The sequence below is a fragment of the Botryllus schlosseri genome, chromosome 3 (assembly GCF_051294905.1).
Source record: "Botryllus schlosseri isolate E-star chromosome 3, Bs_hap1, whole genome shotgun sequence".
Taxonomy (NCBI): domain Eukaryota; kingdom Metazoa; phylum Chordata; class Ascidiacea; order Stolidobranchia; family Styelidae; genus Botryllus; species Botryllus schlosseri.
Genome location: NC_137238.1, coordinates 26,622,102 through 26,637,966, shown reverse-complemented (window position 1 = coordinate 26,637,966; position 15,865 = coordinate 26,622,102). Strand labels below are relative to the sequence as shown.

Sequence of the window (15,865 nt, the reverse complement as noted above, 5' to 3'; positions counted from 1 at the left end):
ACTAATATCACATATGGTGATCTCATGGATGGATGCGACAGAGCTTCATTCAGGTTCACCTCTGCACGAACGTGTTAGAATGTGTCATATGTCGTGCCGTGCATTCCCTACTTTATCCAAGTCATCCAGTGCTTGATCATTTCATCTCCTATACTGCAAACGAGTTATTATGCACCTTTACCTCGGTAGCCTCATTGACCAATTTTCTTCTCTGGTGCGGCGCCAGTTTTTGAGGTAATTATGAGTGGCATGCGGGGAAGATTTCACTTACGACGGTTTGACGGCTGAAAATCCGAGCAGTTGAATTCTCCGTATGGTTTACTGGTTAATACGCATGCAGCGTAGTCACCATCAAAAAGAAGAATCATGCACCATATGCAAGTGGTAAATAGTGCCTGTAACATAACAAGGCGAATATATTTCTGTGCATTGGATTTTCAATGAACTTTAGCGGTTAACTTTGTAAAATATTTATATAATCTTACCCAAAACAAATTCGTGCAATCTTTACATCCATGATACACGTAGCAACAAGTGTCTCTAAAATGAGATAATCTATCTTAATTTTTATCCGACCAATACATCCAGCAACATGAGATTAAAAAACTCATGTTCGCATGTATTTATTTTACTTTCTACGATAAAGTAATATTATTGTTCAAATTTCGCAGGCCGTTATAAGGTATAATAAGTAACAAGGCCATTTCATATCATCTTGGGGTAAAGATCATGAAGTCATCTTATCAGGGTGAATACCAACCGTGCGATGAAAAACTCTTTCTTAATCGTGGCAAATAAAGTTGGACATGGTTTCGTACTAGCATTATCCCGATTCGTTTGTTGACACTCTTGTCCATTAAAGTGGGTTGTTTAATTTTAGTGTGCAATAGTCTAAATTACGCAGGCCTACTCGGGGATTTCGTATATCAGCTGTAGTGTGTGCCTTTAGAATCTACAATCATGTAGCGGCTATTTGCAAAACATTCTATTGCTTCGCTCGTTTTCTACGATATGTCCAGACTCGACGGGCTGGATAGACCGTGACCGACGTGAAGGTAAATGAACTTAATTTATCCCCGAAATGCAAAGCATCTGAATAAAAACTAATAATATTTGTGCATAATGGAATGAAGTTTTGACGGAAGATTGCAGACTGCCTGGCCGTTTAATAAACCGCTAAGCCAGGTTTACCAATGTATGTAGAACGGGTGAGTTTGAAACCGTTTGTTTCATCATATACCGAAAACGCTCTGGCTGTTGCAGACACTCGATATTGATTATGCAGTCTACCTCGAAATATCTTATGTTGGATCACAATTTTTCCATACATTATGCATATTTAATGCTAGCGATGATCTTGACGCTTCTCTGTTTTTGAAACTGTTTTTGAAACTTTAGATCATGCCACTTCAGCCGGGTGTATCGTACACCCTAGGGTGTATGTATCATAATGTTTAAAGGGTGTGCCACTTTGATAGGGTGTACCGAGGTGTACCAGGTGCTGCATTACAAAATACAGGTGACTAGCTATCACAATCTATAACCAAGTTTATGCTTCACAACCGGTTGACCGGATGTGCAATATCGTCCAACTGTATCAACTGTATGCTTGCCAAATACAGTCCTTTTGTGATGTCAACAGCAAATGTTTCTCCTCATCATTTAACCTCTGGTAATGGTCGTACTGGTTCCCTTTGGAGTAGAACAGGATTGAGTTAGCATGTGTTCAGCTTGCGATACCTGTCTATAACAGTGATTCCCAAAGTGGGCGCCAGTGCTCCCTGGCGGGCGTTCGCTAGCTATGAAATGGGTGATTTTGGGGCGCTGGCGGTAGGGGGAGCTGAGAGCAAATGAAGGTGGTGTATGTTTAGAAGGCGACTGCTGCGTAGATTTGAAACGATTGAAGCAGCTAAATTCGCGGTGAAAATGCAGAATGTACTCAGTCAGGGCAATTCAGTGTCATCGTCTATTTATTTGACTGACAATGCTGATCCTACCCATCAATGGACTAATTTAGCTGTCGGTAGTATCCTTGAACAGCGTGGTTCATCATGTGCTGCGAGAACTACGAGCAGTTATTGCTCACTGTAAGTTATGATGGCCTTTTAGGGGAATATGCTTTACGTGTTTTTACTTTCTGTCTCAAACGACCGTGGATTTTCCACACTGCCGCTACCGTGGCTTTCGAGACGGTGTTTCTGATTGCTTGAAACGATATCGCTTTTACTTGAGGGGCATATTTTCCAAAGTTTTATGTGTTGTCCAGGGGGCGGTAGATCCAAAAAGTTTGTGAAACACTGGCCTACAATGATTCTCCTGGAAACCGTCGCGATTGGTTAGACATTTTGAATTGGGACTTCCTGCGGGATGGTTATAAAATCGTAGTGTAAATAATTGCCGGGGCATAATCCAGGGGGTCTTGGGGTCGAGTTTGAGAACCGATGTTTTAGATGGTGGTCTAGGAACCCCGATCCCAAATTAGTATTTAGCGTTTTCCATATGGTGTAGCCTTGCTTACTGTTATTTTGATAAGGCCAAGGACAGAGGTGGTAAAAGTAGTCACCGTTGCTACTCAAGTAGAAGTAGAAGTAACGCAATAATTTCTACTCGAGTTGAAGTAGGAGTGGTGGTTCATAAATAAGTAAGTAAGTAGGTATTTTAGCTTACCTTTGCCTACAAAACTGAAAACTGTCAAGTAGAAGTAGTAGATAGTCTAAACCAGAGGTCTCAAACACGCGGCCCGCGGGCCGCATGCGGCCCTCGGGACCATTTTGTGCGACCCGCGAATGCATTTGGGAATTTCAAGTATTCGATATTATATTCAAGTGCCATATATCTTTTTTAGATTTAAGAAGTTCACTCTAACACTACTACAAAAATCTGAAATCTCAACAAACTTCACTATCACATCACTTCTAAAATCTAGCATGAGTTGGAAGATCGCTATTACGTCACATTTCTAGTTCATCACGATAAAACATGACCCGTTGAGTATTCGTGAATGAAAATTGTGATTTTGTTTGGTGCGACCGTTCGTCAAAATACTAGATTTTGAGTGAACTGGGTGATAAACTAAAAATGAGTCGAGTTGAGTCGGGTCAAGCGTTGAAATCAGAGAACGACTTGCGTCTCGGAATAGTGACTAGGTATAATCCTACGGACGCAACAATCTATGAAACTATGTCATGGGGAATAGTAATATATCAAAATGCCGTAGCTTGTGTTGCGTGGGATATATCTAATCAGGTCAATATGGAAACCATTGGCATTCTGTGGCCCGCTTGACGTATATTTGGTTAAATCCTATAAGTACTGTTTGTTCTCTCTATCCATGTTATTATCAGTGGTGAGTAAGGTAGAGGTATACGCTCCACAGCTGTATCACCAATGGATTCTTCGGCGATTGGAGGTTCTTAACCAGGGGTCCGTAGCCCATTCGTGGTACGAAGCACCACACCAGGGGGTACGAGATGCATTGTGGAAATAGGCCTATATGCTGTGGAATATTTTCCGGGCCAATTTATTCAACTGGAAATATTCTTCGCGCCATACGCGCGATTTTATGCGAATGAGCTTTCTGATTTTAAAATAGGTACCATCAGAAATTTTGTTGAAAATGAACACGGGCATGGGAAATCTTATTGATAGCCCAAAGAGTACGATAGCTAAATATGTTAAGAAACAATGCTTTTACTATGGCCCAATAATGATAATATTTAAATTGTTATTAATCTGTTCCAATATTAATCGAATAAAATATAACGCTGAATTAGTTTGACTTCGGCAATGACAGTAACAATAGCCTAATTAGGCTACACCGCTCACATGCTCTGATATCAGATCAATCTTTATTAAATTTTAAAATATTCTACATGTAATTGTGGCACGTCAAAGTTCCACTATAAGCTGCAATATTATAACCCGACAGCTCTTACGATGTCATCATCCGTCCTCTCGCATGATATCTAAAATTATTTCATTCAAATGTTTGAAAATGTCATTTTTTTCGTATAAGCGGGAATAGTATAATAGTAAATTACATTGTCGCGATGTTTGTGAAATGGCTGTCTGCAGGGTGCCGTGAAATAAGGTGTACTTCGATATTATACATTGAATTCCCCCATTATTGATGCTGCGGACCGCGGCGTCATCAGAAATTGGAAATTGGCCCGCGAGCACATTTGAGTTTGAGACCTCTGGTCTAAACTCATAACTACTTAAAAGTAGTATGAGTAGGTAAAAACTACTTTAAAGACTTCAAAGGTACTTCGTTACTGACCACCTCTAGCCAGGGGTGGCTAACCTGTTTATATATGACTGCATGCAACCGTAAAACCGAAATTATTATTGAACGGCCGTCTTCACATATTTATACTAGCGTGTATTTGGGGGCCGTTAAGATGCAATTTGAATTGGTTCTCAAATCTGTGACTAATTTTAATTCGACTTTAAAATTTTCTTCAATAATTTTGTGATCAAAAGTACCAAAGCCACCCGCTTCATCAGGTGATCATGGATGAATAATTGCTAGTGATATGAGAAACTACCAATATTATTGACTCACTCCGCGCGACTTCCAAACGGGGATATCTGAAACTCAAGATATACCTGCTATCAAAGTAGTCCAAGTTACTTTTCCTAACAATAATACTCGCGATTTGGGTGCATATATAGTGCCAACGGCGGCGATTCTTTGTACACATTGTAGGTTGATTGGCAGATAACCATTTAAGATCAATTCACTACATGTTGAGTTACTGAATAGATGATGACAAACAAACAAACAACAGCTGCTTCATATAAACTTTTAAAACATGACTGACTTATTGTGAAGGAAACCACCGTAGCCAACATGTCTGCTCGAATTAACATAAATTACAAAGTATTTTTTGGGGAAATTGGTGCAACTTCTTTAAAGATTTTTCGCGCTGGGCGCGATTTAATGTTGCCGCATATCTTGATTATTGGGTACGCTTCCCAAAGAAAACCACGCATTATTTAAAGAAATATGCACTTCAGCGTCGGCCATTACTGCGCCACGACGCAACAAGAGATATTGGGTTATAGTCCATGTAACATGCTGCGACTCCGAGAAGTGTGCCAGAGCGATCAGCAGCGAGAATACCTTGACCGGCCGCAAAGGAATGCCCGTCTGCTGTCCAAAAACTTCGATATTTATAAATATATTTTTAATTGTCCATATGCGCCTAAATGGTTGGCACGAAATGTTCCTGTCCTGGCGATCTGAACCCCACAGAACACATGCCATCCCGCAGGGGAAAATCATTCTTTTAGTTTAGTACGTTTTGGCGATTACTAAGGATGCTGGTGAGAGCGTGAGGCTGAAGTTCACGTTCTGTATGTGAACCTCGAAAATTGAGAGGTTCGCGTTCACAAACGAAACTTGGTAGGTGCTGCATGCACTGTGAACCTTTTTCATAAATTATAATTTTACCTTCATCATAACATAATTGGTTGGAATTTATTGCATTTCAACTGCGGCCACTCTATGAATGGCGCTGACACCATAAAAAAACAACACTAACCGAGCATGTACCTTGAAAACCTCCAAAATTTTACCTGCTTACTTACAAAAGTTTGCTCGAAGTATCCGGATTTCTGTTAGTGAACATTAAGTGACTCTCAGGGTTGAGCTTGACCCACAATCACACAACATCAAGAGCGAAATACGTTACATGTAGGGAGTCAGCGAATTATGTTTATTTACCAATCAATGAAATTGACATCGTTATCTGATGTAAAAAATTTAGCAAGCGTCGATCTCGATTTCATATGTTGATTGCATCATAAAAACCAAATCCGTGCGATTGGGGTGCCGGCTACTACTGCATAACTTGGTAATGGGATGAACCCCGTTTTACAGTATGCTCAACACTCAAACGCCGAATAAATTGTCTGGTCTGACCTAAACCGTTAAGGCGTAAGCTTATTTAGCCTTGCAAGTCCTCATCGATATTTTTGGCAAGGCGACGGATTTCTCCTTAGTTGATACATTTGGCGACGTTTAAAAAGTCAGTATGTACTTCGACACTATGGCATTACGTGGACCGAATCGTCGCTAGGTAGCCTATATCTATGGCCTTAGCTCGCTTGTTGTGTAGGGCTATAGAGACACGTCGAGCTGTTGATGGCGGGTGTCGATACTTTCTATAGTCGCTTTTATGGTCAAGTGTGAGCAATGAGCATATATTACCAGCTTTTACTTGATCTGCAAGGGTAAGACTTGGTCTGCGAATGCAGCAGGTAAAATGTCCATTGTTGAATAAAGTTTTACAGCAGGAGTGTAGTATTAAACTGGGATCGCTGTCCGGATTCAATCCGTTATTAGAATGCTTGCTGGCCATACCTGCCAAATGACTCCAAAATGTTACCACCAAATGCAGACCTTTGTTTTTCACCGGAATATATCTGATATCACTATAAAAGGTGACGTTGGAATTTGGTTTATCATTTTTCATTCACCAATAGGATTTCTCTGAATGCCGGGGACCTTTAGCGTCAACAGTAATATAGTGGTATCACAGATATTTGAATTATATTCATTCTGTAGCCTGTATTTATATTCCTAATGTAATTTACGTAAAACGGATTTGCATTATTTTTTCGCATCTGTGAATAACTGAATGTCCATTCGACCCAACAGAGTTTGCACATTTTCACCTTTCTCGGAATTTGGTGTCAAGGTCACCGACGTGGTGCTAATGGCGACTAGAGTTGAAACTCAACACTGTAGTTGTATTACTACAATCTGATATTTTGATATGATCTACATTGGTGTCTTGAATGAATATCATTACGTGAAAGTGTATTTTTCTTACTGGAAATTTCAACTTCTGTTTGAAATGTACTGGGTAATACAAACATTTTTTCATTTACTTGGAATTTCTTTGCGGGTCGGATGAAGTCGTCTGGTAGGCCACATCCTTCCCGCGGGCCGTACGCTATGTTTTACATCCCTGATTTACTCCTGTGGCGTGGGGTATTTGGAAACTTGCAAAACCTCGCTTTGTTGACTAAAATGTCCATCCCTCTCTTATGGTATTATGTAATTGGTGACCCCTAGGCCAATAAATAAATGAGATATTTACCTCTAGGCTGTTGCAAAGTTACCAGAAATATATTAAATCCCTGGCTGCTCATGGTCGACGGTAAAGGCAAAGGACTTGAATACGAAGAGGTCATTTTTCAAAATACCACGTGTCGACTTGGCTAAAACTGACGAAGAAAGGTCACACAGGGATGCGTTTATAAGGTTGGTAAGGCCCTAATACATTCTGTGGACCCAGCTCTACCCTTACAAGTCAAGGAAAGGCTGGCAATGTGTGCTCGCTATTAGCAAAGCGCCTATAGAAAGTATCAACAGCACGACGTGTCTCTGGAGCTCTACGCAAAAAGCGAGCTAAGGCAATCGATATCATAATAATGTGACATATCCAATGTTGACAATTTAGGCATAGCCTAAATATCTGTAAAAGTTGAAGAATAATGCGCGAAAATTGGTCGGGCCCTAATACATTCTGGACCAAGTTCTACCCTTACAAGTCAAGGAAAGGCGGGTACGGTGTGCTCTCTTCTACTGAGGTGCATGGAAAAAGTATCAACAGCGCAGCGTTTCTCTGCGACGTGATTGCACATTGCCATTGCCGCGACGTCAGCTGATCTCACTCCAGTGGCGTAGCCGCATCCTTGCTCTTGAGCTACTCTCTCATTCGGCAGACAGCATTGTTGCGTCACACTGCCACCCACTCAACAATGAATAATTTGGTGCTTATTGTGAGGGTTCCAGGGCCATGAGTGGAATAAATTTTATATTTTCGCAAGTAGTACAGCGTCAGCTTTCGATTGATACACGGTTCATCAAATTTAATGCTCGGCAAGCCTGTCAAAAAACACCATTAATTTGCCTTAGATTAAATGTAAAGTATGACGTGAACCAATTTCATTGAGCCGTGAGATTTGCTAGTGTCGACACCATATAAGACACTACGGTTTCAGAGATCAGCATGGATTAGGATATAGAAAAACCGGATTTGTGAAATTTTGCTGGATTGGGATTGGATTAGGATTTGAGATTGTTTTCAAATGGATCAGGATTGGGACTGGATTGGCCGATTTTCGGTGTTCAATGGCGAATCGCAACAAAGTCTTTCACCCTAACAAAGTTACTTCATGTAGTTTGTCACTAATTATGGGTGTTAATTCGTTTTATAGAATTACAGGCATGAAATGTAGGCAGTGGTGGCCCTACTATTGGAAGGGGCTGGGGGCTGGGCGAGACTTCCAGGGGTGGTCCCTATAAGTATGTAATCGCCCCTCCACCGCCCCCGCCCCCACCCCTTACAGTGTAAGGGGTGGGAGCCTATACAAACCTAATTTCCATCTATTATTACCATCTATTTCATGTTTCGCATTACCTGTGATTTTTAGATATTTTCCGGAAATAGGCTCTGTATTGCTTGCAACTCTCTACATCATAAGAGAAGTTGCAGTTGAGACCTTTCAAACGGTTCTCAGCAAACTGCATAACATTCATGGGGTAGAATGTCAAAAAAATAAAAAATATCGTTATTCAATTCTCGATTCAAATCTGGTCAATAACATTATATTACTTTCAATACCAATGCCAGGTTGTATCCTTCACTCTGGTGCTCGACAATAGGAGGAGTAGGTACAACTTCCCAATCACATTCCCGAGTATTGCAGTGAACACGAAATCTCCTAATAAAGAGAATATTAAAGTTTCATCCGAAATATGTAGGATAATATCACAATTGCATGCAAAGGAAAAGAACTGGTTCCGTGAGTACGTTGATGTGGGAAAATGGTACGAAATATGTAATCTGACCTGAAATGCTTTTGTATATCTTTTTTACAACTGTCTCCTTGGCCCATTGGATCGTAAACTGATATTTTGTCACGCGTAAAATCAATCTCCTACGACATGAAAGAGTTCTTGACTGTATGGGTCAAAAACAAAAGTATCTTAAAACATTACCTACCAAAAATACCCAATGACCCTTAAAAAACAGTGAGGCGATAAATCGGCATTGGTTGATACGATTTATCTGTATAATAAGTCACATTATACTACAGGATTATTCCGCGAGACACTAATCGACACATACCAAGGAATTGGATATTGCATTGAAATTGCCGCTTAACCAGCATGCATTTGCGACCTCACACGGAACGTACACATCCGAACCCTAAAATAATAAATATAATTAACGTGCGCGTAGGCATTTAATATACTAAAGCAGGAATGTCGTAACAACAATGGTTTGGGAGTTCGAGTCCGTCCGAAGTAGATTCTAGAGTCCCTCCCGAAGTTCTGGAGGTTTATTAAGGCTCTTCCTCGCCATCTGGTCCACGTGAGTGGTCTCTTACAAAGCCTAGAAGTGCAACGTCCCACCCTACAAGTCAGTAGATGCTGAATCATAATAACGAATATCGTCCTGGTGTAAAATTACCGATGTATTCGAAACACCATGAATACCAAAACAACTACAACAACACATGCAGTAGCAGCTCGTCCCAATAGGCAATTCGTGCATTGCCCGAATATAATTCGGTGCTATAACAATATTACCAACAATTTTTGTATTCAGAGCTACAAGGCGATCAAAATAGCGAAATTGTGCGGTAAATGAAAGCTGCGGTGAATTCTGTGTTTTGATTGTATACATGTATGCTTGACCAATGACCATAACATACATTTTCCTATCGACGTAGCGGTAATAACAAGCACCTCTTTATATATTCTCCCAAAGCCGCGAACAATAAAGAACCGTCGATTTAGTATATCATATATTCCGACTCTGAGAAATTAGTAAGCACATTATGCAAATTTTTATGTGATTCAATTTGTTGTTTTCTTATGTATATATATGATCAGAGCGATTTTTTACCTAAAAACGAGTGATTTTGCACTATAAAATAAAAACTGTTGACATTTTCGACGGTAAAAAACTAAATTTAGACAAAATTTTGCCCTGATGTAGGTAAATTGGGCGTTTTCACACATAATGTTAGAATTTTAATCTACTACTGTTCTCCATTTCTGGTTGGAACTGTCGGTCGTTACCTAAAAATGACAAATATTTACTTGAAAAACTTCATTTTAATCAAACTGAACCTATGAAGAATTCCATTGTTACATCACGCATTATATTACAAATAATTGAAATTTCTTGCCTTACAACGAATAGTACTTTCCTGCATTCTCAGGCAGAAAGTGTCTGCCGTTACTAAGTAGCTTGCCAAGAATGGAGAAAGAACGCTTTCTACTTTAAAAAGCGTGTCACAGTTCACGAATTGACTGCACAAGACACAAAACAGTTTGCCAGTTGGGTGCTTGCGAAACTCACTTCGAAACTCTATCATATAAATGCAAACTTAGTTTTCGTGTATATTTGAAGATGTCAGCGTTTCGAAGAGCAAAACCGAATCAAGAGCTGCACCGGATGTAGAGTTAGGCCTATCTCAAAATCAGTTGGGATTTCAAATTGAGGTATGTTGAGCATAACACCATGCCAACCTATTTGTTTCATTCGACCGTTCATGATTCACAAGGAGCCGGCTCCAACGATAGGCCCATAAAGTAGGCTACTAGCTGTAAAACGTCAAATGATAAGTTGGCCGAAAGTGCAAGCATCTACTATACCAAGGAAATACAGGTTGCAAAAACAATTCAACTTTGTAAATTTTGACTTTTTTTTGCAATATCAAAAATATGTAACAATTGTATCTGTATCATATCGACATAATCTTGTTATTCGTAGGAGGAGTACATGAAGAATATAGAGTGCACAAGAGATTAAAATATATTGAAGTAGGTACAATTGTACATTCATGCATCGATATCACAATCGGCCATAACACTAGATTTTCAAGTGCTCCAAATTTAACAGGGCAGAATTTCTGTAGAAGATCTATTCTGAAAGCCTGTCCCATTGTTTGGAATAACATACCCGTTACAATTCGAGAACGAAGTTTCAACGGATTTTAACCATCAGATATTGATATTGATATCTTATAGACTATATTCTGGACACTATAATAATCTATTGGCCTGTAATTGATGTGTATTGCAATGGAGGTCGATAAAGAAGTGCTTCTACTTTATCGAAGTACTTGATTAGTTTTTCTCTATTTGCCGTATTTAGTCATATAATTCTGATTTTTAGCTACTTGTACACCATCATATTTTGTGACTCACTTATTTACTTTTGCTATTCCTATTTTGTCAAGTAGAAGTATTATGTTCTTCCAATAAGACAGAGATATAAGGCAAGACTGAGAAACTAAAATGATGTTTTAGCGTCAAATCCAGAATTTTCATCATGCTTCGAGCTAAATAGGATAAATTTCTTCCCACAAAAGGTATTGGTCAATATAATTCAAGCAGTCGTTGCGTAGTTGAAGTGCAAAACATCCTGCAATCCTTCATATTTTGAGTTGTTTCCATAGTCACGACAAGCGTTAACGTACGACTCATCCGGTGCAACTTTTCCGTGACGCTTTTCGTCTTAATAACTGCGGGCCGTATGCGAGAGCGGTGCAATTCCGTCACATTTTTAAATTGAGCCATCAATCTATCTATGTAAACTCGAAATCGCCATAGAATCAGTTTGCTGTGCGCAGTCGACTTGTCTCCTCCCTAAACGTGGATTCACACACACAAACGCGGGTCGTACGATGCAGAATATTAGGGTTGTGGTGGGGAAGATTAGAGTTGGAAGTGCGATATGGTCAAGGTTAGGGCCGGTAGAGTTGGGAGGGGTAATAGGGACGGGATGAGGATTACGATACTCCCCACCATAATATACCCCTGTCCAACCCTAATATCCGTCACCCCTAACTCTAATCTAGGGATACCCTATTTTCCACCTCCAACCCTATTGTCCCCCAAACCCAATATCACCACAGTGTCATTTTACAAATTGCACCTATTGGTCATTGGTCAATCTGCGTTAGTCGCGAAGATGCAACCTGCAATTCTAAATTGACTATATGATTCCAGATGAGTACATCTCCGTCCTTCATTTTATACTTGAAGAAGTTCTGATATCTCTTCTTGATTGATACATCTATTTGTAATTGCCAATAAATTGACCGCGTCGTTTCCTCTTAGCAGCGAGCATTTCCAAAAAAAAAATGTAATTCACGGTTGCATGTCCGAGTCTAAAGAAAAAAGGAAGATAAATTTCTGAAGCCCAATAACTATGAGTGACAATACGAAAAGGAATGATACTGATAATGGTAAATCTAGCATCCTACAACCGGAGAGTGTGTTTGAATTTGGACCATCTATTGTTTAATACGAATCAGGGATACCTAGAACTTAGATATCCCTGATATGAATCTGATATAACTTCCTTTCACGGGTTGTGATCATTGGGGCAATTTTTTTTACATGTCAAAAAAAGTCAAAATTAGGTCAAAATTGTAGCGTAAGGTCAAAAATGTGAAAATTGCTGACAAAGACGAAATGTTTTGCAACCTGCATTTCGTTTGTATCGTTGATTTTGTACTGTCGGTGAACTTATCGTTTGACATTTAACAGCTTGTAGCCTACTTTGTAGGCCTACCGTTGTAGACGGCCCGTTGTCAGCTCATTGTAAATCATAAACATTCAAATTAAACCTTGTTGACATGCTGTTATACTTAACGTACCGCAATATCCTAAGAGAAGCAAGACTGCGTAGGCATTGTATGGTTTTTATATCAAGAAGCGCATTATGAAAAATTGTGATGTACACCATTGTCTGAATGCCGCAACACGGTGTATCACCAGCAGTGTACGCACAACTTCGGTGTTGTCAGCCAACAGCTGCTACAGTATCTTTCGTTGTTGTACTACAACAACAAATTTTAATTATTTCCATCTTAATACGTGGTGTAACTAGTGGAATTCTTCATAGGGCCAGATGTCGTTCAATTACCGTGCAGTTTTTTCATGTAAAATATTTGTCAGATTTTGAGTCAAAAAGTTTTCTCAGGGCAAACTACTTCGTAAGGACAGACAGTTCAAATCAGAAATGAAGATAAGTAGTACAATTCCAATATTACGTGGGAAAACACCTAATTAGCATACGTTAGATCAAAATTTAGTGTTTTAAGGTAAAAAATGTGCAAATTTAGATTTTTTTAAAATCAAAGTCTCCCAATTTTTAGTTAAAAAAATCGCCCTAGTGATCATTTATACGATTTCCACAGATACGAGCACAATATAGCTACATATGTCTTTATTCAAGTAAGATTTATTCTTGTAACTTAACGGTATCGGTAGTGGAACAAGTCCTATATCATATTTTCGTATAGAATCTCGGTGGAATTAGAACATGTAAACCATAGAAATATATGTATAATTCTCAATTACCTTTGGCGCCAGCAGTACCCTATTGTGGGCTGGAATGGCCGAGCCAGCCTCCAACGAGTGTCATTATTCACAATTTATTGCGTACCGTATCAAAAAGGAAATCGAATGGAGTATAATGCGTACGATCATCTGTCACGCGTCGAAATATTCTATCTTTTTAGAATTTTCAATGCAGCCAGAAATTCTGATACGGTATTTCTGTCCTCATGGATCTTGTCTAACGAATCTAGTAAAAAACAATTAGCCATCATGACCTAGCATCGAGAATGAGAAAAACAAACAGCCGTCACGTTATTATGTAGATTGCGATAAAATCATAACCGACGAAAAGACATGCTTATGGTAACTGCTCGTAACTTGCAGGGAGTGATGATTGCCATTTTTCGGATCCAACTCGAATTCAACGATGGATCTTGAGACATGACGATATGATGGTGTAGGTCGATACAGTCAAATAAATGGTATAAACAACAGAATATCCAGAATACAGCATAGCGAACTAGGTCATGAAACCAAGTTTTAATATGGCGAGCACTAGACAGAGGAACTTTCAATATTAAACGGCAGACCACAGGGCAGCATAGTAGTCGACAAACACCATGAGTACCCCAAAACAAACAAACAAACAAACCACAGGGCAGCGGAACTCACAAAACAAAAAAGTCAACAGTGGTATTGGGTGCCCAGAACATAGTTTAAAAGCACTCTTCTTCAACTATCATACAATACATCCATGTTGGCAAGCTGTCGAAATCATACGAGCGCACTTCCTATACTGAGCAAACAGCAGCAGCGGTAGGCACTGGAAGTTCGATTGAACCCAACTTCCGCGTGTATGCAAAAAGCGATAAAAACAACCGTCGATAGCCTTTACTGCAGACGTGCAGTAGGCCTACACAACGTGCATGTGTAACTGCGCACGGAGTAAAACCCGCGAAAAATCGTACAATGAAAAACCGTCCATTCCCAATCATGCCTGGGAACTTTATATGTGTGTATCCACCTCTAGGTTGGGCTATATACAAAGCATTCCAGATGTCACAGTCATTATCAGCCAGTCCGGAAAATTATTATTCAGCTACTTCTGATCATTGGAGCAATATTTGGAGGTTCAGAGCACTGTTCCCTCTAAGCTTCGCGCGTGCGCAATTGCGTAGTGCTGACAAGGTCTCTGCGCACAGAAAGTCTAAGCTGCGCACAAGAAAAATCCAACCTGAATAAAAAATAAAACCAACAAATGCAGCTGCTTTTAAAGTCCGCGCGCACAAAAAAAAACGAAGTGATGACCTTTTTTTTAGTCGTTACGCACTCTTGTCCAAGGGACCGCGCAATGAGTTGGTGATTGCGGGGAGACTCGTGAGACGTAAGAGGGCACTTTGGTTTAGTGACGCCGTCCGTATTGCCCTAGAAATCGCACATTGATCCGATCGTACGCGCAACGATAACGCCCTCGCTTTCCCCCTAGCCCATCAGCCGATCTTGCAGCCGCCATTGACTAAACATACTGATGTTTTAATGTAATCCCTACCCCTCCTCCCGAAATATATCTGTAAATTAATACGTCAGCAGCGAATTTTGAAATGCCTCGTCCGACTTCCAACGTGTAATGAAATGACCTTGCTTTCTGACTATTATAATGGACCACCAATCATCTAAAATACATTCATCGTAGATTCGTGGGATTCCAGCTGGCCTATATTTATTTTATACTGCATAAGGGCATACACGATATCTGACACATGCGAATCGATATACTAATTTTAGCCGCAGTCAGAATGAAGTTCAATCGACTGTAATCGACTGATAAAGTGATTTCAATTTTGTTATTACACTTACCTTTCCGAAGTAAGATATGAGGATTTGCATGATTGTGTCAATTTTCTGCAGGTTAAGCGCACATACATTAGTAAATATTCGTCTGAATCAACAACTAAACATTTCGACATGCATTTACCTCCCAGTCTGACCATTGTGGTCTCTCATTTTTGTTCAGTTCGATGCTTTCATTGAGCGGATGATAGCTTTCGTTACGTCTCAAGCAATACTTCTTGATTGCTACAATATAAATTGAGATATTTCTTGCTAATTTTCATACCAGTGTAACGTATGGTTCCCATATAAGTGCGGATTTTTCTGGACATGTCAGGAATTTCAGTGTAAAAACTGTGTCCAGAGAGAAATGCTAAAATATGCTTAAATGTCCGACATGTAGAGCTCAATATGGGCACACATTGAATTAAATTAAATTAAATAACCATCATTTACTGAAATAAGTCTAATTGTAATCGTAAGTATAAGAGAACGGTGTATTCCTTGAGTCGGGTCAGGTTATTTGAAAGCTTTAGTCCGGAGGTGTTCCACCTTTTTGTTATTCACGGCCTCATTTGGATTATTTTTTATAGCGTAATACGGTCGCATTCTCGCGGGCATTCGTAATTGACCAGCCGGACGCCAAATATCCAT

At 39.7% G+C, this 15,865-nt stretch overlaps 1 protein-coding gene across 1 annotated transcript in view; it reads right to left on the bottom strand.

Moving 5' to 3' along the window:
• LOC145436239 (uncharacterized) overlaps positions 1-15,459 on the bottom strand; it is a 31,360-nt gene extending 15,901 nt beyond the window's left edge. The window contains exons 1-9 of the mRNA XM_080313600.1: positions 15,357-15,459; positions 15,239-15,283; positions 9,147-9,227; positions 9,021-9,086; positions 8,867-8,955; positions 8,631-8,739; positions 8,436-8,539; positions 486-540; positions 272-395 (exon numbers count right to left, since the gene is read on the bottom strand). Coding sequence (XP_080169726.1) covers positions 272-395; positions 486-540; positions 8,436-8,539; positions 8,631-8,739; positions 8,867-8,955; positions 9,021-9,086; positions 9,147-9,227; positions 15,239-15,268 — 658 coding nt within the window. The 5' untranslated portion in view covers positions 15,269-15,283; positions 15,357-15,459. The remainder of the gene's footprint in view (positions 1-271; positions 396-485; positions 541-8,435; positions 8,540-8,630; positions 8,740-8,866; positions 8,956-9,020; positions 9,087-9,146; positions 9,228-15,238; positions 15,284-15,356) is intronic.
• Between the last annotated feature and the right edge of the window lie 406 nt (positions 15,460-15,865).